The 25,350-nt window shown below is 45.1% G+C and overlaps 1 protein-coding gene across 1 annotated transcript in view; it reads right to left on the reverse strand.

Moving 5' to 3' along the window:
- LOC122257908 (uncharacterized) overlaps positions 1-25,350 on the reverse strand; it is a gene marked incomplete in the record, with an annotated part of 260,899 nt that overhangs the window by 232,688 nt on the left and 2,861 nt on the right. The window contains 6 exon segments of the mRNA XM_086542632.1: positions 12,636-13,113; positions 13,269-17,307; positions 17,483-17,598; positions 17,871-18,282; positions 18,407-18,594; positions 18,847-18,990. Of these exon segments, the coding sequence (XP_086398758.1) occupies positions 12,636-13,113; positions 13,269-17,307; positions 17,483-17,598; positions 17,871-18,282; positions 18,407-18,594; positions 18,847-18,990 (5,377 nt within the window).

Genomic DNA, 25,350 nt, shown 5'->3' on the forward strand with positions numbered 1-25,350 from the left:
TGTATATATACATATACGAATTATGTATATATGTATATATATTTATTTATTTATATCTTTTCATATATAAATATATATACTTATACGTATATATATATATATATATATATATATATTTATATATATTTATATATGAATATATATACTTATATATATATATATATATATATATATTTATATCTATTTATATATGAATATATATACTTATAAATATATATATATGTATATATATATATATATATATATATTTATATATGAATATATATACTTATATATATATATATATATATATATATATATATATGTATGTATGTATGTATGTGTGTATGAATATATATATTGCTCTGTAGCTTTCAAAGATCCTAAACGGTTAGAAAGGTTAGAAAAGAGAGAAGGTGGGGAGGGGGTGGGAGAGCCGAGGAGGGGAGTGAGGGAGGGGGGGGGCAAAATGCGGTCGGAGGCGTAGCGCGGTTGTCTTCCCACGACCGTTACCGCTCCGAAAACGCCATGATCTCATGCCGTGGGCGTGTCTAGAAGCATGGGTGGAGCTAAGGGCCCATTTGCGCAAATACACTCTCTTTTTTTTCTTATTCTTCTTCTTTTATAACGAAAAGTTCCACAAACACACTTTAACTCGGTCTTCGTTTCCCACGCCCTCTGGTATTTTAAACCTTAATGCATACAGAAAGCAAAAGGGACATTAAGGTAAGAAAAAGATAAGGCTCGAACGGGGAAAGGAATTTTCTAAAGGCAAGGGAATAAATCACATAAGATTAAGAGAGAATGGAAGGTTGATATTAATACGCGAGATGATGAGCGTATTCATGCAACCACACATAAATCAACAGACGTACATACCAACACACAAACGCCTACAAAGATACCCACACACACACATACACATACACATACACATACACATACACATACACATACACATACACATACACATACACATACACATACACATACACATACACATACACATACACATACACATACACATACACATACACATACACATACACATACACATACACATATACACACACACACACACACACACACACACACACACACACACACACACACACACACACACACACACACACACACACACACACACACACACACACACACACACCAAAATATCCGATCATTATATCTGATGTTTGTGTCCATACAAGCTATCCTTCAGAGTAGCCTCAGGGATATGAGAGAGAGAGAGAGAGAGAGAGAGAGAGAGAGAGAGAGAGAGAGAGAGAGAGAGAGAGAGAGAGAGAGAGAGAGAGAGAGAGAGAGAGAGAGAGAGAGAGAGAGAGAGAGAGAGAGAGAGAGAGAGAGAGAGAGAGAGAGAGAGAGAGAGAGAGAGAGAGAGAGAGAGAGGAAAAAGAGGGAAAAAGAGGGAAAGAGAGGGAGAGAGAGAGAGAAGAGAGAGAGGGGGGAGGAAAGAGAGGGAGGAGGAGGAGAGTAGGGCAGAAGGGGGAGAGGGGGAGAGAGATAGGGAGGGAGAGGTGTCCTACAGAAATGATTACTTCAGGCCGTATGACGGGATCATGCCCATAGGCCTATGCGGCGTTAATATTAATGTGCTTTGGTACTTTGGGATTAAACGAGCCCGTGTTAATTAATCCACTTCGCTAAGCATAACCTCGGAATTTATCATTAAAGTAAAAAAATATAAAATAATTTGATCTGAGGCTGAAGACAGTGATGTCTAAATTCACTCTTGTACACGAAAATGTCCATTTTCTTTCTTGTACACAAAAAAAAATATTTCATACCCATACTTGTACGTGAACCATCTATCTATATTCTCATTCTTATACAAGAAAACACCTATTTCTATTCTTACTCTTGTACATGAAATATCTATTTTCATTTTCTTTCTTGTTCGTGAAACAATTTTTTTTTTCTTATTCTCGTTCTTAAATTATTGGTCTGTTTCAATTATTCGACGTTGGCCCAGTGTCAGCGAGGGCAACTCCCTATACCCTCCCATACCCCTGTGCCCTCTGGCTATAGTACCGAGCAGGGGTAGCCATTATCATGTTTTTGATGAATATTTTCAGTGTAATTATGAGAGCAGAGATAGAGGGTGGGGAGGGAAATTAGGGAATGAGGGAAGGAGGGAGGGAGGGAGGGAGGGAGGGAGGGAGGGTGGGTGGGGTGGGAGGGAGGGAGGGAGGGAGGAAGGGAGGGAGGGAGGGAGGGAGGGAGGGAGGGAGGGAGAGAGAGAGAGAAGAAAAGAAAAAGAAAGATGATCCGAAATGAAGCCTAGACAAGTTAAGGTTTCTACCCCACTCACACACACACACATACACAAATGCACGCCCATCCACACGCAATAGCAAATACACTCAACCGCCCCCCCTCCCCCCCCCCACACACACACCTCCTCCCCCTTTGTTCCTTAAGACTCTCCTTAAGGACTACTCCCCACCGAGTAAGCGTTGGGGAAGGAGACGGAGAGACCAACCCATTATGTGTCTCCGCTTTAATAACCCCAAGAGGAGCATAGCGCCGTTTTCGGGGTTGGAGACCGGCGGGGTGTCCGCGTCACCCCCCCCCACCCCCACCCCCCGCTGGAACACAACACCTGCGCGCGAGGACGGGCCTGTTTTTAATTCCGGGTCGCGTAAGAGTTGCGTTTTTTTTTATCGTGGTTTAGCAGTGTTGATTTGTTTTGTATATGTTTTTTTTTTCTTCACGCTTTCTTTATTTTTTTTTTATTCTTTGTTTAGATCTCTTCGATTCTTATTCTTCTGTTCTTTTTCTTATTTTTCCCTATCTTTTTTTCTTCTTCTTCTTCTTCTTCTTTACCCTAACTGCGCCGGCGCGTGTGGTCCGAGTGCGTCCGATAATTACGCCGGCGTGGCAGCCTACCGCAACTAATTTGACGGCCAGCAATACCTGTGGCCTGGAGGAGGGGGTGGGAGGCTGGGAAGGGGGGGGGGTGAAGTGAAAAGAGGGGGCGAAGCGAAAGGAGGGGGGTGAAGTGAAGAGGGGGTGAAGTGAAAGGGGGGGGGTGAAGTGAAAGGGGGGGGGTGAAGCGAATGGGGGAGTGAAGTGTAGGGCAATGAGAAGGTAGGGTGGAGTAGAAAGAAGAAGGGGAGGGAGAAGAGGAAGGGGAATAAATAGATAAAGGAAAGGTGGTGGTGTAGGAGGAGGAGGAAGAAGAAATTATATTCGCTTATTGGGATGACAACAGTTACAGTAACAACACATACACATAGGAAAAATAAATACATATTAACACATACTTTCACAGAAAGACACACATATTCACAAACTGACAAAACCAAAAACCCTTCGCTCTCACCCTCCCTCTTCCCTCCTCTCCTTCGTCCTCCCTCCTTCCCTCCTCTCCGTCCTCCCTCCTTCCCTCCTCTCCGTCCTCCCTCGTCCTCCCTCTTTTCCTCATCCTCCTTCATCCTCCCTCCTCTCCCCCCCCCCTCCTTCCCAATCTCCCGGGATTTCGATGAAAAGTTGAAAACCCAATTACTATCTCCGGGCAGCTTGTGGCCTCATGTCTCTTCATCTCAAGACAATGCGATTTGAACTTTCTTCATCTCCGTATTATTGCAAACCTATGAGATGCAACCGTGCAGTTTCCCCCTGTCTCTTTGCGAAGGAGAGAGAGAGAGATATTGAAAACAACAATGATATATGCAATTTCTCCTCTTCTTCCTTTTACGCGAAGGAGGAGAGACAATATACAATAACAAAACATTCTAATTTCCTCCCGTTTCTCTCTTTCTGCGAAGGAGAAAAAGAGAGAGAACACGATGAAGAAATATCACATATCTTCTGATTCTCCCTTTTACGAAAGAGAGAGAGAGAGAGAGAGAGAGAGAGAGAGAGAGAGAGAGAGAGAGAAAGAATATACGTTAACAAAACATTTTATGATTTCCATTCCTCCCTTATTCTACGTAGACTTAAGAAAAGGCACAAAATAATAATAATAAAAAAAAACTTTCCGGATATAGCAAGAGCTAAGGATAACTTTGACCAAACCTTGTAGGAATACATATACCTTTTTTCGTGTTTTTTTTTCTCGCTTTTTTTTCTTTTTTTTTCTTAAGTTCGGGAACGAATCAAAAAGTCATATTACAAAATCACTCGTAATTACCGAAAGAAAATGGGACAGGCTGATAAAAACTTTGAGTCTTATATAATTTCCTTTTATATCTTAAGTTTTCGCATTGCACATTTAACGGATAAAACATTCTTATTTTTCCTTAAGGTAAAATAATTTCATAAATAACACATTTTGGTTGTAGGACACATGGAAAAATGCAAACAAAAATAATTCTTACAACTAGAGAAAATGACAATAGGAAAGAGGGAGAGGGAGAGGGAGAGAGAGAGAGAGAGAGAGAGAGAGAGAGAGAGAGAGAGAGAGAGAGAGAGAGAGAGAGAGAGAGAGAGAGAGAGAGAGAGAGAGAGAGAGAGAGAGAGAGAGAGAGAAAAGGAATGAAAAAACAAGCAAATAAGAAAAATGTAATATATAAATAATGCAAAAGGGAGACAAACAGAAAGACAGAATAAGACAAGAAAAACAAGAAAAAAAAACAAATGACTATCAATCCTCTCGCCCCCCCCCCCCTGTCTCACACCCACGAAATGAACTCCCCCATCCCCCACCCCCCACCCCCACCCCCGATACCTGGGTCTTACGCATGACACCTCGGCCATATCTCCAACACCATCAGCTAGGTATCGGCTCGGTATCATCTTGGTATTCCTGGCCAGGTAACAGGTAACCCGAGAAATAGGATGGTAACACCTGAGTAACTCTCTGGGTTATTATCTCTCTTTCTTACTTTCTCTCTTTCTCTCTCTTTCTCTTTCTATCTCTCTCTTTCTCTATATATATCTTTCTTTCTCTCCCTTTCTCCTTTTCTCCCTTTATCTCTCTCTCTTTCTCTCTTTCTCCCTTTCTCCCTTTTTCTCTCTCTTTCACTTTCTCACGTTTTTTGATGGACGGGATGGCGAGAGGTGGGTGGGTCAAAACATTTTTTCCCTTTCTTTTCATTCTTAATTGTTTTTGTTATTTATTTCTGGTAGAAACTGTGAGAGAGGATTGTAGGTTTGTAGGATTTTTCAAAATGGACAGTGGGAAGAAAATTAATTGTATGTGTGTCTCGTTCTGAAAAAGGCCTAAAGACGTTACTTTTCGTTATATCCCAATTGCTAAAACATATATCTTTTAAAAATCAGCTTTCGAGCAAAGAAAAAAATGTATATGTGAGGTTAAGCCGTCCAAAGAAAGATGAAAAGCTAGCACCGCTGACCACTAAATAACGGAAAGAAAAAAATTCACCTCCGCCGCCGCCAAAATTCCGACGAAACAACGAAAACACGAGAAGCGCATTTCCCAAACGAGAAAAAAATAATACACAGGTAGTCTTCCGACCTACCTAAGTGGTCTTAAAAGCTACGCGAAGAAGAAGAAAAAAATGAGAGAGTGAGTGAGAAAAAAATAACATAGGTTCGTATCGATAATAACGCGAGATAAGTAAGATAACAAGATGACTAATGGTAAGCTTAAAGATAACCGTTGACTGGACAGGCGGTATTTACCAGTTGTCAAGATTAGGCTCGCTCAGTCCCTTCGCAAGGCCGCTTTGGGGAGGGATTAAGGGGGGAGGGGGGATGAGGGAGGGGAGAGGGGGGAGGGAGGGTTCTGTGGCGTCTTCTTTGCGTTCTCTCTGATCGCTGACCGAGGGCGCTCGCGTTCTCTCGGGTCTTTGGTGGTCTCGGGTTGGTTTTTCTTCTGTTCTCTCGCTTTCTGTCTTTCTTTTTCTTTTCTTTTTCCCCCTTGGTGTTTTTCTTTATGTCTGACTTCTTTTATTTAGCTTGTGTGTTTTTTATTCTTTTTACATTCTCTCTCTCTCTCTCTCTCTCTCTCTCTCCCTCCCTCCCTCCCTCCCTCTCTCTCTCTCCTTCTCTCTCTGTCTCTCCTTCTCTCTCTCTCTCTCTCTCTCTCTCTCTCCTCTCTCTCTCTCTCCCCTCTCTCTCTCCTCTCTCCCTCTCCCTCTCCCTCTCCCTCTCCCCCTCCCCTCCCTCTCCTCTCTCCTCTACTCCTCTCTCCTCTCCCTCTCTCTCTCCCTCTCCCTCTCTCTCTCTCTCTCTCTCTCTCTCTCTTTCTCCCTCTCCCTCTCCCTCTCCCTCTCCCTCTTAAACCAGTCTCCCACGCCGACAGTTTTGTGAGCACTGATGAGTTTATTGGCACAAAGCCCAGCGCCGCAATAAACCATACCGACCATAGGGACAATGGCTGGCCTGTACCTTAAAACAAACTTCGTAATAAAACATTTTCAGTTCGGTAGGCAAATGGCGAGAGAGAGAGAGAGAGAGAGAGAGAGAGAGAGAGAGAGAGAGAGAGAGAGAGAGAGAGAGAGAGAGAGAGAGAGAGAGAGAGAGAGAGAGAGAGAGAGAGAGAGGGAAGGAGAGAGAGAGAGAGATAGATAAATAGATAGAGAGAGAGAGAGAGAAAGAGTAAGAAAGAGCAGGAGAGAAAGAAAACGGAAAATGAGGAACGAAGGGAAGCGAGCAATAAGAAATGGATTTGTATTTTGTCAGATTCGGTCTCTTTTTATGAGGGTGTTACTACAATAAAAATCATGAAGCCCTGGTGACAGATTCGAATCCAGGCGATGCAGCGATGTATGTCCACAACGCGTTCCATGAATAATAAACACCTGATCGTGTTTTCGTGTTGGTTGGACCGTTATTCTGTGCTGCTTATTTGTACGGGCGGGTGTGTTCCATTTTTATTTTCTTTTGTTTTGTTGTTTTGTAGAATACTTACATGCTAAGAATTATTACCTAATTTGAATAACTGTTTCATATATCTACGTCAGGAAGTATTCTATCACAGAAAGCTATTTCGAACTCAAATGTAACTTCCAGTGTAAAAATAACTCCCTTTCTATCATAGCTTCCATATTACACATTATCCTTTCCTCCCTTCCTCCCTTCCTCCTTTCTCAGAGCCTCACACGCATTCCAGAAATTCCATACACATTGACTCCACGATTCTAGGGAACAACTCTGAGCCATATACAGTGATGTTGGAGAAGCGTATATTAAACCATAAACCGCCATTCCCCTTTTTGGCGGCAAAGTTACAAAAGGGATATATTTATATGGCGTTTAAGTTTGTCTCCTGAATATCGCTTTAAACTTTTTTTTTTTTTTTTTTTTTTTTTGCTTTGAACTTTTTTTTACGTTGAGGTTTCGTTAAGGAATACTGTGTAGGATTTTTATTTTTGATTGGAGAAGAGATAGATAATTGTACGATTATTTGCTCTTCTGAAAACGATGGAGATGTAAACAAAGGGATGCGTGTGTACGATAATGCAAAAAAATGGAAATGAAATTACTATCTAGCTTGTTCCTTTTCTTTCTCTTCTTTCTCTATCACTACGTATCTTTCCTCACCCAAACATAAAACCATATACATCGCAAAAAAATATATAAATAAATAAAAAAATAAATAAAGAAATACTTCAACCTCCACATACTCTTCCAAGAAAGACAACATTTCCGGAGGAAAAATTCTTCCAACACACACACACACACACACACACACACACACACACACACACACACACACACACACACACACACACACACACACACACACACACACACACACACACACACACACACACACACACACACACACACACCGTCTGTCCTCCACTTCAGCCAGTTGCCGAAAACCAGCTGTTGTGAGGAAAATTATGGATGGCTCTGTCGTAAAAGTTTTTCCCGGTCAAGGCTAGCGAAGCAAGATGGGAGAGCAACTTTGGACTTTATTGTTATTACACCGAGTAGTTTTCTGTTTGTGAGTGGCATTGTGTGTGAGGTGGGCGGGTGGGCATGTGTTTGTGTGGGTATGTGTTTGTGTGGGTTTGTGCTAGTGCTTCTGTGTTTGTGCTTGAGGGAATGTGAGTGAGCGTCAGAGTGTGTGTGTGTGTGTGTGTGTGTGTGTGTGTGTGTGTGTGTGTGTGTGTGTGTGTGTGTGTGTGTGTGTGTGTGTGTGTGTGTGTGTGTGTGTGTGTGTGTGTGTGTGTGAGTGTGAGTGTGAGCGTCAGTGTGTGTGTGAAAATTTACATACGTGTTTATCCCAAGTGTCTAATTACATGCTTTCACATAAACAATAATTTGCCCAAGCGTTGACATATACCGTACACAATCCCCCTAGGCCCCTAGCACTACCTTTCCCCTCCCCCTCCCCCCATTGCCCCCAAACCCCCACCCCCTCACTACCCATACATCACAAAGCCCACCGCACTCTGCAAACAACCCCCCTAACCAAATAACAACAACAACAAAAACAAACCAATAAATACCCATGGACGAAGATGGCTATCTCATTTGCATATACGGTGCCCTGTGTATGCCCTCCATTACCGTCTAATGACGCAACAACCTCTGCCTTTGCCGCGAAATATTCATATCATATTTTCGGTAAACAAAACCTTGGCCACAGTAACACCAGAGTCTCCCTTTCCCTATGTTGTTTACAAGGTGTGGATGAGAGTGGGTCTTTGAGGTGGTTGGATGTGGATGAGAGTGGGTCTTTGAGAGTGGTTGGATGTGGATAAGAGTGGGTCTTTGAGGTGGATGCATGTGAATGAGGTGGAATCTATTCGTGTGGGAAGAAATGATGGATGTGGATGGATAAGGATGATGTGGAGGTCTGCAGTGGATACAAGTGGATGAAATCCTATAACTATCCTAGTGAAGGGAAATGATGGATGTGAATATCTAAAGTAGATACAAGTGGATGAGGTGTAAGAATGTGGATGAAAAAATATACCTGAAAGACCCGCACAGAAGTAGTTGAAGCATGTGGACAAAAGTAGATCCAAAAATTAGATGAAATGGACTAAATAGAAAACGAAACAAAAGAAAAAAAACGTTTGGTGGCAAATGGACAAGGGAAACGTAGCGAGAAAGGAATTTAGGAGTTCAAGGATTAGCAAGGATCTGGCGATGTCTGGAGGATGAGCTCTGTCGCCGGGCCTGGAGGGATGAGGCTGACACGTGAAGTAGGAGGGCGGGGAAGAGGACAAGGAGGAGGACAAGGAGGAGGAAGAGGGGAGGGAAGAGGAGGAGGAGGAGGAGGAGGAGGAGGAAGAGGGGAAGAAGAAGAAAAAGTAGAAGGAGCTGAAGCAGAAGGGCTGTAGACGAAGAGGAGAAAAATAAGAAAAGGAAAAGCGAAAAAGGACGATAAAAAGAGGAAAAGGAAGACGAGGAGGATGAGGACGAGAGAGGGTTAAGATTAAAGCCTAACTTCGGCCTGGAAATACCTCAGGATCAAAGGTCTTTGAAGAAGTTGGAGAAGTTAGACGAAGTTAGAACGCGCAGAATCCAGCAAGAAGGTATAGATAGATAGCTAAGTAGATCGATATGTAAATAGATGTACGTTGGTTCGACTGATGGATTCCCAAGAAGACGTTATAAATAGAAGAATTCGAAGTGTGGATGAAAGCACATGGATGAACGGCTGTATAGGAGGGGGGAATTCTTCTCTCTCTCTCTCTTTCTAGTCATATTCCTTTCTTGTATCCTTTCTCTTTCCCCTTTTTTTATAGTTCTCTTTCTATTGTTCGCTTTCTCTCTCTCTCTCTATCTCTATCTCTATCTCTATCTCTATCTCTATCTCTCTCTCTCTCTCTCTCTCTCACTAGAAAGAGACATTTTTTAAGAACAAGAACAAGAAGAGGAAGAGTGAGAAGAAGAGGAGCAGTAGAAGGAGGAGGAAGAGAACGAATTTAGGGAAGTAAAGAGAGAGCGAAAGGGAAAGAAAGGAAGAGAGAGAAGAAGGGCGAGTGAGGAAGAAGAGAAGGCTGGATAAAAGAAAAGCTAAAATAAAAGAGCGAGATAGACAGAACAAGGCGTGAAGAAGGGAAAGAACAGAAAAGAAGGAACAAAAGCACGTCGAGAAAGAAAGGAGGAGGGAGAGCGGGAGAGAGGGAGAGAGGGAGAGAGGGAGAGAGGGAGGACAGAGGGAGGGGCCCAGTGACAGCAAAATCACAGGGAGGGGATGGAACCCAGTTATAAACAATCACGGGACGGCTATATTACAGAGGGGGTTTAGGGACGCAAGCGGAATAGAAAGGGATAGTTGAATAGGACAGGCAATTACGTTAATGGATAGATGGAAAGCTAAAAGGTGGATAAAAGTGGGTTAGGTGATATGAACGAGGGAGAGCTTTTGGAGAAATAGAAAGGCGGAAAATAAAACAAAATGGACCAAAAATAGATTGCTATTTTTAGAAAAGAGATGTCAAAGAGAAGGGAGGGAGAGGGAGAGAGGGAGAGGGAGAGAGAGAGGGAGAGGGAGAGAGAGAGAGAGAGAGAGAGAGAGAGAGAGAGAGAGAGAGAGAGAGAGAGAGAGAGAGAGAGAGAGAGAGAGAGAGAGAGAGAGAGAGAGAGAGAGAGGGGGGGGGGAGAAGACAACGGAATTTCAAAGTGAAGTGAACCAAAGAGAGGAGACCGTTGTGTTGAGAGGAGGGGGGGGGGAGGAGGAGAGAAGGGCAGGCAATGATGGTGGGGTAGGGGGTGGGGGTAGGAGGCTGGAGGGGGGGGGTAGATTTTAAACATGCTAACTAACCTCACCAATAGACGGTAAACTGACATCTGGCGGTCGTGTTGTAAGAATGACGCACATAATAGCTTCTTCATTTTTTTTCTTATTTTGTTTTTATTCTTTATCTTTTTTTCTGTTTGTTTTTCTGTTTTAACGATTCATTGTCGAAAGACTTTTTTTTGTAATGTTTGGTAATCTGGATTTTTTTTTTTTTTTCATTTCCTTTTTCTATTGCGGTTTTTCTTTTTTTTTCAAAATCGAATATTCTTTGGAAGTGCGTTCTAACAGTAATGTTATAATTGAAGTAAAATAATAAGTCATCATCACCATCACCACTATCACCGTCATCCTCATCCTCATCACCACCACCATTATCACCATCAACGTCATCCTCATCATCATCATCACCATCATCATCATTGTAAACACCGAAATCTTCTCACAAATAACATTAACCCAATCACCGAGTAAAGTCAATTAATCAAATACAGACTGAATCAAACCATCACCTCTAAATAAAGCCAATTTTTAATAAGCATTAAATTCTTAAGTACCATTTATTTATCTAAGTACTCCTTCGTGATCTAACTGACATGACCTGACCTTATAATAACAGGAATTAATATGACAGTGTTAATGAGCAGTCGGCAACTGTCCGGCCTGACTAGAGGCGAAACAAAGTTACTACTAATATCTTTTCATCAATCGAGGTCATGTCAGAATATGAGGTCAAAGGTCACAACTCCCGTCATTATTAGGAAGTTAATTGGAGGCTTTATTACGTAGACACTAATTAGTTCAGTTTCGTTTTTTTTTTTTTTTTGAAAATGGGTAGTTAGAGAATCTCTCAAAAAGGAACTTTGGAATTTTGTCTTTCATATTTATTTACGAGATTCAATTTACATATTTTACACAATCACATTCATATTTACAACTAAATGCCTATAAGCATCCAGGAAATCGTCATTATCACAGATAAGTTTTTTTTTACATATCTACAACTAAAGCATGAATCGTTTACTTAGATCATTTAAGAAACTAAATCGTTAATTTGTACATAATAGCAAAAATAAAAATAGGAACGACCGCCCCATATGCACAGTGGGCGGTTCTTGTGCGCTAATTAAGTAATATATTTTTCACTCATCAGTCTCTCGTGGCAGTTGACAGGACCCGTAACTGCTGTCATGAATGAGTGACGTGACCTCCCTTTCTCTGGCTTTCTCTTTCTCTCTCTTTCTCTTTCTCTTTCTCTCTTTCTATTATTTTCTTTTTTCTCTCTTTCTCTGCCTCACACTCATACACTCTCACACACTCCCACACACTCACTCTCACACTCTCACACTCACACACTCACTCCCACACACTCACTCCCACACACTCACTCCCACACACTCACTCCCACACACTCACTCTCACACACTCACTCCCACACACTCACTCCCACACACTCACTCTCACACACTCACTCTCACACTCTCACATACACTCTCACATACACTCTCACATACTCACATTCACTCACCCACACTCACTCCCCCACCCCCATCCGTGTCAAAACGAGGTGATTCGCGAGGGGAAGACACTAAGGACTGCGGCGGGGGCGGCGGGGGCGGCGGAGGTCAAGGTCAGGTCATCATCCGGGTTCTGACGGGCGTTTGCGCGTTCGAAAGTGAGGGAGAGACACTGGCGCTGGTTACGGCACGCGGCGGCGGCGGAGGCGGCGGCGAGGATGGCTTTAAGGGAGACACGGAGAGGATTTTTCAGTTGGGGGGCAAAGCGGGGTATTCCGAGGTCGACATAGTGCTCTACTGTATTTCACATTGCATTGCATTGCATTTCATTTCATTTTGTTTTTCTAAAGGTTACACTGGAGTGGTTTTAAAGTTTGCGTTCTCTAATCACATCGATTCCTATTCCACTTTTCATCGCGTTCACAGATCGTACAGACACCTTTCCCACAGACAGACGCGAATGGGACACGTTAGGAAACAAGAAGAGAAACAAGTTCAAGCGTACTCACCCTTTCCTGCAAGCACGTCCCTGGCCCGGTACTTCTTGCTGACCTTCTTGGTGGTGGAGCCCTTCCGCGCCCGCGCCCTCAGGCTCCCCTCGAAAGGGGAACCTGACCGCAGTCCGTTTTTTGAATGGCTCCTGCTTCGGCTGCCCCTGGAGGAGGAGCGGGGGCGACTCGGGGCCGGGGAGAGCGTCAGGCTCGAGGAGTTGGCCGAGGAGCGCCGCAGGTGGTGCCGACGGGGGGTGTAGCCCGACGGCAGGTCGCGGGGATCGATGTCCCTCTCGAGGAAGGTGATGCTCTCGTACACGCTGTCGGGGGGGAGCTGGAACTTGGACGTGTCGTCAAGGTCGTCCTGCTGATGGCGGTGGAAGTCGTTCGTGTCTTCCAGGCCGACGGTGTCGTTGGGGCGGTCGTTGTCGTAGTGTCTGAGGGTGTGGTGTGGGCGCGCGGGGAGCGGGGGCGGGGTCGGCGAGGGAGAGTTGTTCTGTGGAAACAGAAGGATAAATGTTAGTTACTTACACGTACTACAAAATATATGTGACATCGCATTGCAGTGAAAGCAGAAAATGAGTAATTTAATTTTCACTAGATTCGCATTAATTAACTTCACAGAGAAACGCTGATTATTCCACCACCTACCTGGACTACCTCGCGACTCTTCTTCCCTCTCTTGACGGCCCTGGGGGTCCTGTGGGAGCGCGTGCCCAGGGGCGCCCCGGTGTCCAGGTTCTTCTCCAAGGTGCCCTGGTACTTCCTGGGCGTGGAGTGCTGGTTCTTGGTGCTCTGCCTCCAGATCCGCGAAGGCGTGATGGGCGAGCGAGCCACCTTGGCGCCCTTCTTGCCCCTGGGCGTCTTGCAGGAGGCGCCGAACTCGAGGCTCCTCCTGGCCACGGGGGAGTCGCTCTTCCTCGAGGCCGTGGACTGGGTCACCCACGAGTCGGACTCGTCGCCGGGGATGGTGCAGTACTCGTGGTCGAGGAACTTCTGGTGGTCCAGGATGTCGTCGTCGTCGTCGTCGTCCTCGGGCAAGGGGTTCGGCGGCGGGACGATGGGCGGCCGCGGCGCGAAGTCCCTGGCGGGTTTCACTGGGATGGGCGTGAGGTAGGTGCTCTCGTGTGTCTTTCCGGCCAAGCAGTTGTTGGCGCTGATCTGCTTGGCCTGTAACGTCTTAATGTCCGGCGACTCGTAGCACGGGTTGCTCTGGAGCCAGATGTTCGCTAGCGGCTTCCGGTTGTTGTTGTTGTTGTTGTTCTGGCACACGACCTTCGCGATGCGAGAGTTCCGCATGTTTTCTTTTTCGCACATCACTTTTTGGCGCACTTCGTAATTCAGGTTTCTCATCTTGCTCGGTTCTGGCGAGTGATACATAGGATTCCCCACATACCAAACATTATTGCGTTCGTCGCCCTCATTCTTTATAGCGTGAGGTCTCACAAATTTCATTTCCTTCTTAACATCAGGGCTGAGGTACATGGGGTTGTCCACGAACATGAAGATTCCCACTTTGGGAGCCACGGGGGCGTCAGCAGGCGCCGTCGTGGCAGCAGTGGGGGCGCCCTTCCCCTTCTTGCTGCGGAACGACTTCCTCAGCCTCGCCAACATCTTCTCCTCCGACACTTGTTTGATCTTCTCGACCAGTCTCGGGCTGAGGAACACGTTGTCAGCGGCGTCGCTGTCGAGTGTGCACAGGCTGATGGAGTCCGCCACGGAGTCGGGGGAGGGAGGAGCTTCGCTCAGCTCTTCGTCGAGGTCCTGGTGGTCGAAGGTCGAGTACTCGTCCAACAGAGCTTCCATAGACCAATCGGCGCTCACGGAATCCTCGGGCTCGTCCTCTACCAGTGGCTGCGCATTATCCTGTAACATGCGCTGCAGGCGATACGAGCTTTCCTCCCGACGCCTCTGTTGCCGCGCCGTCAGCGGATCCTTGAAGCTGCCGTCCTGAGACTCGGAGTCGCCACAACCACTAATGCACTGACTCAGGTCCGGACGAGCACTGTCCTCACTGGATGACGGCCCGAGAGGCACTGAGAAGCAGGCACCCTCGTGCCCCACGGCCAGATGCAGCCCACCGCTCATCTCCACCGGAAGTGGTGGTGTCGGGTTTCTGTTCGGGGAGAGGTGGTGAGTCGGGCTGGGGTGGGCAGCGGCGGGCGAGGGCTGGTGGTGCTGGGACGCCGGCGAGGACGCAAGTGAGCCCGTCACACCGGCCGGGCTGTCCGCATGCCCACCTGCCTTACCTGACCCTTTTGTGGCCCACCCCCCGCCTCGCTCCTCCCCCTCGTCCTCCTCCTCCCCACAGCCGTCCCCCCACCATTGTCCCGATTGTTCACTTGTGTTGGGGCTCGTTTGCTCGCCATTGACGTCCAGGCCGCGGAAGCCCCGGGAATCGCATCTCGATTCAGGGTCCTTTAAGATTTCCGCCATCGACTCCATGAGGGGCACGTTGGGCAGCGGCGAGAGCGGGGCCGCGACCGACGAGCTCAGACACTGGAGCGACTTGGACTTTTTGAGCGCCGAGTCGCAGTGGTCGGACACTTCCATCCCCCAAAGGGAGGTGTCGTCGCTGAACTCGATCTTGGAAAGTCTACGGGAAATGTCCTCCAGGCCAGCCACGGAATGGCGGCGAGATGCGGACGTGTCTAGGGTGGCGTTGCGATTTGGTGTCGAGACTTTGGTTGATTCGGAAAATAAATTCCTTCCTACAGCGCTCAATAACATTTTACTTACATCGGCACTTTTGCTCTTCAGCGTGTCGAAGTACTGCTTGGGACTAAGACAAAAGGAGTCTAAGTGCGAACACGAAATGCTAGACATTGTTTGCTGCAATGATGGCGGCTTTATCTGATGAAACATATCGTCAATGGAGGCTTCAGTAATAAAACTAGATTGCCCTGCATAGCTTCTACGAGAAAAGGGTCCGTCTTTGAGAAAACTTTCAAGAAAACGAGGATCAGTGATGTCGTGGGAAACGTTAGAAAAAATGGTTGAGTTTCTGCTCGCTTCCACGTTTTCTTTGGTTAGCTTAGCCTGTCCGTTTTCTTTGAATGAGTGCAGATCCTCCATGCTGAGAGGCGTACAGGGTTCCTCAAGTAAACTGTCACTTCGCGGAGTCTGTGGGCTTCTCGGGGCGCTCATCGGACTTACCAACGGCGTAGTGATGCCCTCGGAGACACCGCTGTCAGGGTTATCACTACTCGATGTGTTATGCCCACGAGGAGTCGAACCCTCGATACTGGCGTCTTCAGATGATTTGTTTATGGGGCCATCGTCGTCATCAAAACTAAATTCGATCGCCATACTGTGTCGTAGTTTACGCTTTTTCGCAGACTGGGTCAGCTCCTCCTCCTGGCGAGTGTTTTCGTAGATGACAGGAAGGTGCGATTCGGATTTCTGTTTGGTTGAAACTTTCGATTTCGACTTGCTCTTCGCGTTGCTCGAACTCTGGCTGGACTTGCACTTTCTCGGGGGCGGTGGAGGAGGAGGTCTCAGATTATGCAAGGGTATGGTAGGCTCGGTATGTTTCTCGGAGTAATTAATGTGGACGTGCTGGCCCGTGCTCTTGTAGACCTTCGTCGGCTTCGTCTCGTGACCGGAGTGAACTTCAGCGTCCTGGCAACCTTCCGCCATCTTGCACGGCTTTTTGGAGGGTTGCGACGCGATGTAGAGTCCGTACTGTGGCATGGGGTGCTGCCTGTCGTTGGGGGACTTGCCGAAGCGAGCTATGAGGTCGTTGGAGATCTTGATGGCCACGGGTTTGTGGATGTCCTTCTGGGGTTCCGAAGTGAAGGCGCAAGTGTCGTCCAGCTCGCTCTGGTCGTCGAAGTTCGGGGGATCCGGAAGGGGACGACTGCGGTCCAACGATTTCTTGAGCACGTTCTTGATCTCCGTCATGGGCAGGTAAAGCATGTTTTCGTACAGGTGGTCGTGCATGTGCACAGGTGTCTTGTTCGGGTCAGGGGAGATTCTCACGTGGAGGGAGGAGTACAGGTGTTCGTCGTCCCATTCTTCGACGTCCTCCAGCTTGCAGTGAGCTCGCAAATCCTTCATGGACATGTAGATGGCGTTGTCGTAGGAGTTCTGGCTCTTCCTCGAGCTGATGCTGGAACCGGAGATGCTCTTGGACTTCTTGGAGGTTATACTCGAGCCGGAGGTGTCAGCGCTGCCGACCTTTTCATAGATGGGCTCCTCCTTGGCCCTCTCGCGACTGGCCCTCCGCCCCTCGACCCTCTGGCTGTCCTGCCGACCTCTCTCCTCCGCCTGCTCTTCGCCCTCTTTTCTCCGGTCGCGGCTGTACCTCGGGAGCCTCACCCTCTCGCGCGAGCCGTCCCTCTTCCTCTCGTGGCTCGACGATCTCCCCCTCCGCGCCTTCTGGATCTCCCACACGCCCCTGAAGGAGGATTCCGTCGGGATGTCGGCGATGGAGTGCCTCTTGAAGGCGTTGCTGGTGGAGGAGGTGGAGGAGGAAGAGGACACAGACGTCCCTCGAACCTCATGAAGGCGAGACTGACTCTGCCCTTCCGCCATGCCTCGGTAGCTGCTGCTGGTGGTGAGGGTGGTCGTGGTGGTGGTGGCGGAGGCGACGGCGACGGTCGTGCTGGGGAAGGAGATAGTGCTCCCCGCTAGGAGGAGGCTGGAGCTCACGCCCGCCATGGGACGCGATCTCGAAGAGGAACGAGATCTACAGAATGGGAAGAAAAGGGAAAAGAAAGAGGAAACAATTAGAATTCGTAAATGATACAACCTTCAATCTTATTTTCGTCTCATTAAAAAAGAGAGGCAAAGCTATGAAAAAAAGGCCATTAACCCCGAACAAAGTTAACCACAATTCGCCACACCCAGCGCTGTAGGCCTACCTGGATCTAGAGGAAGAGCTCGAGCGATGGCGATGCCCGCGCAGGAGGTTGGCCTGGGAGGCGGTGGCGCCCAAGGGCTCTGGGCGGGGCAGGTGGGCGTGGCCAAGGGCTGCAGTCTTGAAAGAGAGGGAGGGAAGGGGCTGTTAGGATGCTTTGGACGACGCAGAGGGTAGACATAGGAAAGGCGAGAGTGTAAGAAGACGTTGGGATTCAAATCGGCTAATTCATATTGGATGATGCTTATATGAACAACAATAATGATAATAATACTATCAAGAATGAGAAAAATGGTAATGATCATAATAATAGTTATAGTAACCATCATTATTATCAGCATCACTCTCAACATTATCATTATCAGAACAAGACTAATAGCATTAACACTCACTTGGAATTGTGCCTCTGCAGGATAACTATGTTGGTGATGGTGATGAACATGACGCGAGGAAGGAGCGAACTGTTGGAGATAAGGAGGTAACTCCGTGTGATGATGGTGGTGATGGTGCTGAGGTTGAGGCTGAGGATGCTGCTGTTGGTGATGGTGATGATGATGGTGGTGATGTGCGTGGTGGAGATGCGAGGCTGAGATCTGTTGGAGATGCTTCCTCAGATCGCTGTAGTCGCCGTTGGAGATGTCGATGAGTGGTTTGCGGCGAGGGTCATGAGGGCCCGTGGTGGAGACGACCTGGGGGCGGGGCTGAAGGGCGGCCGGCGTGTGGTCGAGTTTCATGTACACGCTGCCGGTGTCGCTGTCGGTCACCTCGCCGGAGAAGAGGCGAAGCGGGTCCAGCGGGTTACATCTGAGTAGGGAGAGACGAAGAAAAAAAAATAGAATAAAGAAAATGCGAAAATATAAACATATAGATGGGAACGACTTATATAAAAAATTTTGCTTTCTGCATTTAAAAGCATCCGAAAGATTACCTTATGTGTTTGTGATGTCGTTTTCTTTTCTTTTCTTCTTCGTTGTGCGCGGAAGACATCCACTTCTTGAAAATAGATTCGTTTTCCTTCCCTTGACTGAGTTTCCCGTTCTCACGACAGAGCTCATCTCCGTTTTCTTTGGATGTTCCCAGGATTCTCGAGGTAGACCGAACCTGGGCCACTTTTACCTATGGAAAACGTGATGAAAAATTATCTAATGACCTAACACCAAGTATCAAGATGGAAACGAGTTTGGATTATAATAAATGAATAACCAAAAGCATAAAATAAAGTAAGGATATCACTCATTCCCGTCCATATTCATCCATTTTGATTTTGAAAAAAATTAATAGTCATCCCTAAATCTAATCCATACACCATATTCCCCCATTTTCTCTAAATAAACACATGGAATAAATAAACAAATATCATAGTCCTACCTGATTTTCCATCCAGCATTTGTTGGAGTCCTTGAGGTTGAGCCTAACCTCCGCTTCTCGCACCTGGTACCTTACTTCGGGCGGAGGAGGAGTGGGGGCGTCACTGGGGTTTCGGAGTGTCCACTTTAACATCCTGACGGAGGGCTGCGGGGGAAGGAAAGAATTTGGTGTTAATTCATATGAATATGAAATATTTGATGTGAAAATTAATAGTGTCACGATTTTATATTCAAATATATACATACATATATACATACATTATATATATACATATATATGTATATATATATATATGTATGTATGTATGTATGTATGTATGTATGTATATCTATCTATCTATATATATATATATTTATATATGTATATATATGTATATATATGTATATATATGTATATATATATATATATATATATATATATATATATATATATATATATATATATATATATATATATATATAACACCATTGGCAAGGATGTGTAATCATTCGTTAATATACAAATAGGTCACACGCACTCAGCATTTTACCATTTTCCATTATAATTTTCCCCTTAACCATCACAACTTAAATTCAATTTCAATACCTTGAACGATACTCTCTTTAATGCGTAACCCTGAAAAAAGGTATATATTCTCCCGTCCGTAACCCTGAATTATTTACCAATCCGTCATTTTCTACTGACGTATATTGACATCTTGTCCTATAACACGGCCTTCTGTAAAGCACCCGAGGCGATTTGATGTCATAAAACATTTGGAATGAAAAGAATAACAATTAAATGGATAGGAGAAGAAATAGCCTGTCCTCAGGGAGAAATAAATAATGGATGGAGGAATCTTGGTGGTTTATTGTACAAGGGAAGTAGCGATGTTGTTTTGTTTTTCTTTCGTGTTGAAGTCGATAGTGTTAACTTACTGAATACTGATAAGCGAGTGATATATGATGGCTACATGATAACCATCCATCAGTTTAGATGTAGAAGAACGATTCATCATATACTAAATACAAAGAGAGGCAACAAGAATATTGCAATATCTTTGTCTCCAAATCAAACAGCAACACACAGACAGACAGACAGACAGACAGACAGACAGACAGACAGACAGACAGACAGACAGACAGACAGACAGACAGACAGACAGACAGACAGACAGACAGACACACACACACACACACACACACACACACACACACACACACACACACACACACACACACACACACACAGGAAACAATTACAGAAGCTCGTACTCGTCACGACCACACAATAGACTAGTAAATACAAGAGCCATCAGCGAGACCATCTTCACCACCTTTCGCAACGAGTCGCTTACAATACACACTTTCACGTCTTAAGAGGGGGGAGGGGGACGAAAAAGTGGGGGGGGGGTATGATGGTTAGGGTGTAGGTAAGATTGAAAGAAGGGTGGAGGAGGAGAGGGAAATGAGAAACAAAAGATGGTGATTTTAAGTAGGAACAAGTTGAGAGGAGAGGCCATAGAAAATGGGAAGAAACAGCCCAAAAAGTTAAAGAAAACGGATTGAAAATGAAAAATACTCGAACGTATTGCTTTCCACACACCATTTTCGCGCCTTTCCTTACTCGAGCACCTTTCCTCAAGCATTTCAGAATCTCTCACGCTTCCATGCACTAAAATCCTATGAATATGGATGTCCGTCAGCCATCCTTTTTACTCATTTCGTATTTTTTCGCGTTTCATCTGTGAAAAAGTCATGAATATGTAAGATGAGGTCTTTCCCTCTCTCTCTCTCTCTCTCTCTCTCTCTCTCTCTCTCTCTCTCTCTCTCTCTCTCTCTCTCTCTCTCTCTCTCTCATATCCTATGTATCAACACAATACCTTCACTCGATCACATGACCAGTCTATGTAAATCTCGAAGTTCCTTTTCACAAACTTCCCTACAAGACGAAAGGTGTAATTTGGTAGCCGATGGTAGCCGACGTCTCAGGGGCACTGAAGGGTATTGTAGGGAGCCAATGTATTGCGGGCTATTGTATTCCGGGACAAAAATACGTAGCACCCACGTCCCTACCCCCCCCCCCCACTCACCCCTTCTCCTGTTTAGTAAAAAATGGCCGTTGAGGTAGCGATCTTAGTAGACAGGAGGCCAGAGGATATGTGATTGCTACCGCCGTGTTGAAAGGTAAGGTGAGAAATTGCCATGAATATGTAAATAATGGTTGGAATAATCAAGGGGTGGAGGGTGTATAATCAACACGCTTTTTAGAAGGGATGGGGGTTGGGAGGATAGGGCTGTGGGGGAGGGTGGTGTGTGTGTGTGTGTGTGTGTGTGTGTGTGTGTGTGTGTGATAGAGAGAGAGAGAGAAAGAGAGAGGTAGAGACAGACACAGATTAACAAAAAGACAAAATGAGACACCGTAGCACCCGATCTCGAACCCAAAATCCTATCCCTAGTGAAATCAAGGCCACCCTGCTCGCAAAAAGAAAAATCAAAATCATCTCACAACGCAAAGATGACAATCAAAGGCACATTCTTAGCGACTTCGAAAGTCAGCCATCAGATCACGTCAACATTTTAAAGGCCTTCCGTCGCGATCTTCCGATTCGAAACGCTGACGCAATGCCTTTCAGAGAACAAAGAATGATAACATCCTCCTAGAGAACCTCCAACCCCTATCACCTCCGAGCTCTTCCCTGGAGATGTATGCAAATGACATTTAAAAAAAAATAAAAAAAAATATGAGACCTTTCAACCCCCCCCCCCCCTCCCAAAAAAAAAAAATGGCTTATGACTCCAAGACGTTTCATATCGAAAGTGAAAGGTAGAATTTGTCAAAATTACCCGAAATACAATCCTCACGTATTAACAAAGGGGGTGACCTGATTGACCTGGAAGAAGCGCGAAGATTCCACGTAAAAGGAAATGCGAAATTACGTGTCCGCAATTCATGGGCTTCGTTGACTTCGTTGGGTGTCTTTGTTTGTTTTGTTTTATTGTTTTTTTAACTGTGGCTTTTGTTGTTTTTTTAGGTGGAAACATTATCTTTGATATAAAACTACTAAAACAAATGTTACGCTGTAAGTTATCTAATATACTTCTTTTATTTAAGTTATCTAAAGATGAAAGATGAAATTCTATGGAGTCAATGATGGTGATAGTGATTTTTTTAATCGGCTTACACATCCATAAATAAGAAAAAAAACATTATCTCATTCCCTAACTCTACACACACAATATGGTGATGATGACGACGAGGATGATGAATAGACAAATAAAATATAAAACCCGAGAAATAAATCGAGAATAAAGATAATGATCAAGAAGAAGAAAGAAAGGGAGAAAAGGAAACAAAGAAAGAGAGAAGATAAAATCTCCACAGCGTCTGGAGTGATGTGTTGATTACATGAAACCGACGGAGGTTAAGAAGCAAAGGTGACGGCGCTGTCTCGTGGGCGTGGATATCCCGAGGGCGGAACCGTCTTCTGCTGTTAACAGGGCATGGGCGTGAAGAGAAGATACGGGGGATGGGGGAGGGGGGTAGATGGGCGTGGTGAATGAAGAGGGGTGAGGAATGAGGAAGAAGGAGGGCTGTTGGGGATGGGCGTGAGGAGGAATGAGTGAGAGGGGAGGGGGAAGGAGGAGGAGGAGAAACGAGGGAGGTGGGGGTCGAAGATAGATGGAGGATTGACGTTTTGGGAGGGGGAAGTGGGGAGTGAGATGGAGGAGGGGGGAGAAGGGGGTGGGGAAGGAGATATCAAGTGTGTGTGAATTGTGCGACGAAACCGGTCACGTTCATCGTTACTGTCTGCGGAAAAGGGTCGGTTGTAATTGAATGTGACACTGAAGTTGAAATATGGCTATTGTGTGCGACGTGACACTGAGACTACGTGGGAGAAGGTCTGTTTGGGTCTACGGCTACTGCGATTATTGGTGTCGTATTGTTGGTGTTACCGTAACTCACTTTTTTTATGTCTCCTTTACCTTTTCGTTATGAAATACTTTAGATTATCGAATTTATATATATCAGGAATTCTTTTCGCAAAATCAACACACAAAAATATTCTCTTTTTTTAATCGGCTTACACATCCATAAATAAGAAAAAAAAACATTATCTCCTTCCCTAACTCTACACACATAAACATCGCAGAAAACAGCATACTTCCATATAAGAGAAAAATCCATATAATAAAAAATACCTCCCCGTCCACACACATCACTTCCCCCTGGATTAACACACAGGACTGGCCAATATTCAAGGCCGTTTCAATCTTCAATTTCCACTCAGCTGGGCCCTATTACAATTTGTCAGGATAGGCAGGCACATGACGCAATAATTATGATCATTTTTTTATATTCTTCCTTTTTTAGCCTTTTTTGGGGGGTAAAAAGGGTGATCGGAAAGGATCCTCTGTCCATACCAACCTTTTTTTAACCCCTATCGGTCTGGTCCCTTTGGACTTTATCCTTCCTTAATCCTAAGATTTTTTGACATCTTATGGACCGACTCTCCTTCCCTCCCTCCCTCCCTCCCTCCCTCCTTATCCTCCCTCCCACCTTCTTCCTATATGCCTCCCCATCCCTACCCCCCTCATTTCTCTCTCCCTCCCCTCTTGCTCTCTCGTCTCACCCACCCTACCCTTTCTCCCCATCCCTCCTTCCCTCCCTCCCTCCTTCCCTAACTAGTCCCCTTTCATCCGTCAGCGCGTCAGGACCCCCGAGGCCCCCCTGTCAACACCCTGTCAACACCCAATCAGCTGATGGCAAGGTGCCCGGTCCTCGATGCAGATACAGAAAACAAGCCCTTCGAAAGGAAAAGCATATTTGAATAAAGAAAGAAGAAAAGGCGAGGGAAGAATAAAAGAGAAGGAGGTGTGATGGAAGGAGGAAGAGAAGATGTGAAGGAAAGAGGAAAAGAAGATCTGAAGGAAGGAGGTAATAAGAGATGTAAAGGAAGGAGGAAGAGAAGGAGCTATGAAGGAAGAAAGACGAGATAATGAGATGCGAAGGATAATAAGGTGTGAAAGGAAAGGCGAGATAATTAGATGTGAAAGAGAGACTGAAAAGTGAGAGGAGACGTGTGGAAGAAGAAAAGATGAGAAGGAGAGAAAAGATGTGAAGGAAGAATAGATGCGAAGGAAAAAAGAAGAAAAAATACAAAAAAGGAAAGACATGGAGGTAAGATAAAAGGCAAATGAAAAACAAAATAAGCAAAAAAGGATAAAAGAAGGAAAAAAAAACGAAAAATAAATACGACAGGAAGAAAGATACCACGAAGGGAGAGGTGAATGGGGGAGGGGAAGGGGAGGGGGGAGAGGGGGAAAGGGGGAGGAGAAGGGGAGAAGGGGGGAACGTATGAAAGATGAGGTATGTCGAGAATCGTCTTTGCCTGAGGCGCTATCTTGGCTAACTTGGGCCGAGGTGATGAATATAATGATTGGGAGTGATGAATATGATGATTTATGCTTATGAATGATTAATAATATTTGGACGATTTGTCTTGTGAGCGATGAGGGGTCGGCCACGCACGCACACACGCACGCACACAAGCACACACAGACGCAAAGGTACCGATTAGCTGTAACCGTTTGACTAAACTTCGGGAAAAATAGATCGAATAGAAATGGAGATTGTGATATCAATCATTATGTTAATGATGGTAACGATGATGATAGATCAATATTATATCGATGATAATGATGAAAATGATAATAATAATGACGATAATGTTGATAATAATAATGTTCATTATAATAATAATGATAAAAATAATGTTAATAATGATGATGATGATGTTGATAATAATAATAATAATAATAATAATAATAATGATAAAAATAATGTTAATAATGATGATGATAATAATAATGTTAATAATGATGATGATGATAATAATAATAATAATAATAACGCAATAATAATGATAGTAAACACATGCATCAAATAAATAAATGATAGGAAAATAATCAAAAGAATAACCATGACAAAATTTATACCCGCCCTCCTTAAGCTCCGCCCCCAACCGATGCCCTCAACAATGCCTAATGACACATGACATCTATCACTCTTCACACTCAACGGTCAAGCTGCCTCACATTACAAACAGGATTAACAGGTACAGCTAGTAACACCTAAACCGAAATCCTTGTACCACAAAAAAGGCCTACCGTTAAGAATTAAGGAAAAGCTGTAGGCCTATCACTTATTATTGAGGATGTGAGTGGGTTTAAGTTTCGGCTTTGCAAGTGCGATATTCTTCGGTCGTTTATGGGTTGGGGGTTGGGGGTGGGGGTCGGGGTGTGGGTGGGGGTGGAGTTAATGTGTGTGTCAAGTGAGGTCGCGGAATGAGTCGTAAAAAGGTCAAAATATTTTGATCTGTTCTTTGATGGGGGAATCATTGGGAAATTTGCTGGAGATTAGCGTGTGTGTGTTTATCTCGTCTTTGTCTCTCTCTCTCTTTAACTATCTGTCTCTTTCTCTGTCTCTGTCTCTTTCTCTGTCTCTTCCTCCCCCTCCCCCCAC

Source organism: Penaeus japonicus, unplaced genomic scaffold (assembly GCF_977035675.1).
Source record: "Penaeus japonicus unplaced genomic scaffold, GWHDUDI00000001_assembly GWHDUDI00000012, whole genome shotgun sequence".
In the NCBI taxonomy this organism is placed as follows: Eukaryota; Metazoa; Arthropoda; class Malacostraca; order Decapoda; family Penaeidae; genus Penaeus; species Penaeus japonicus.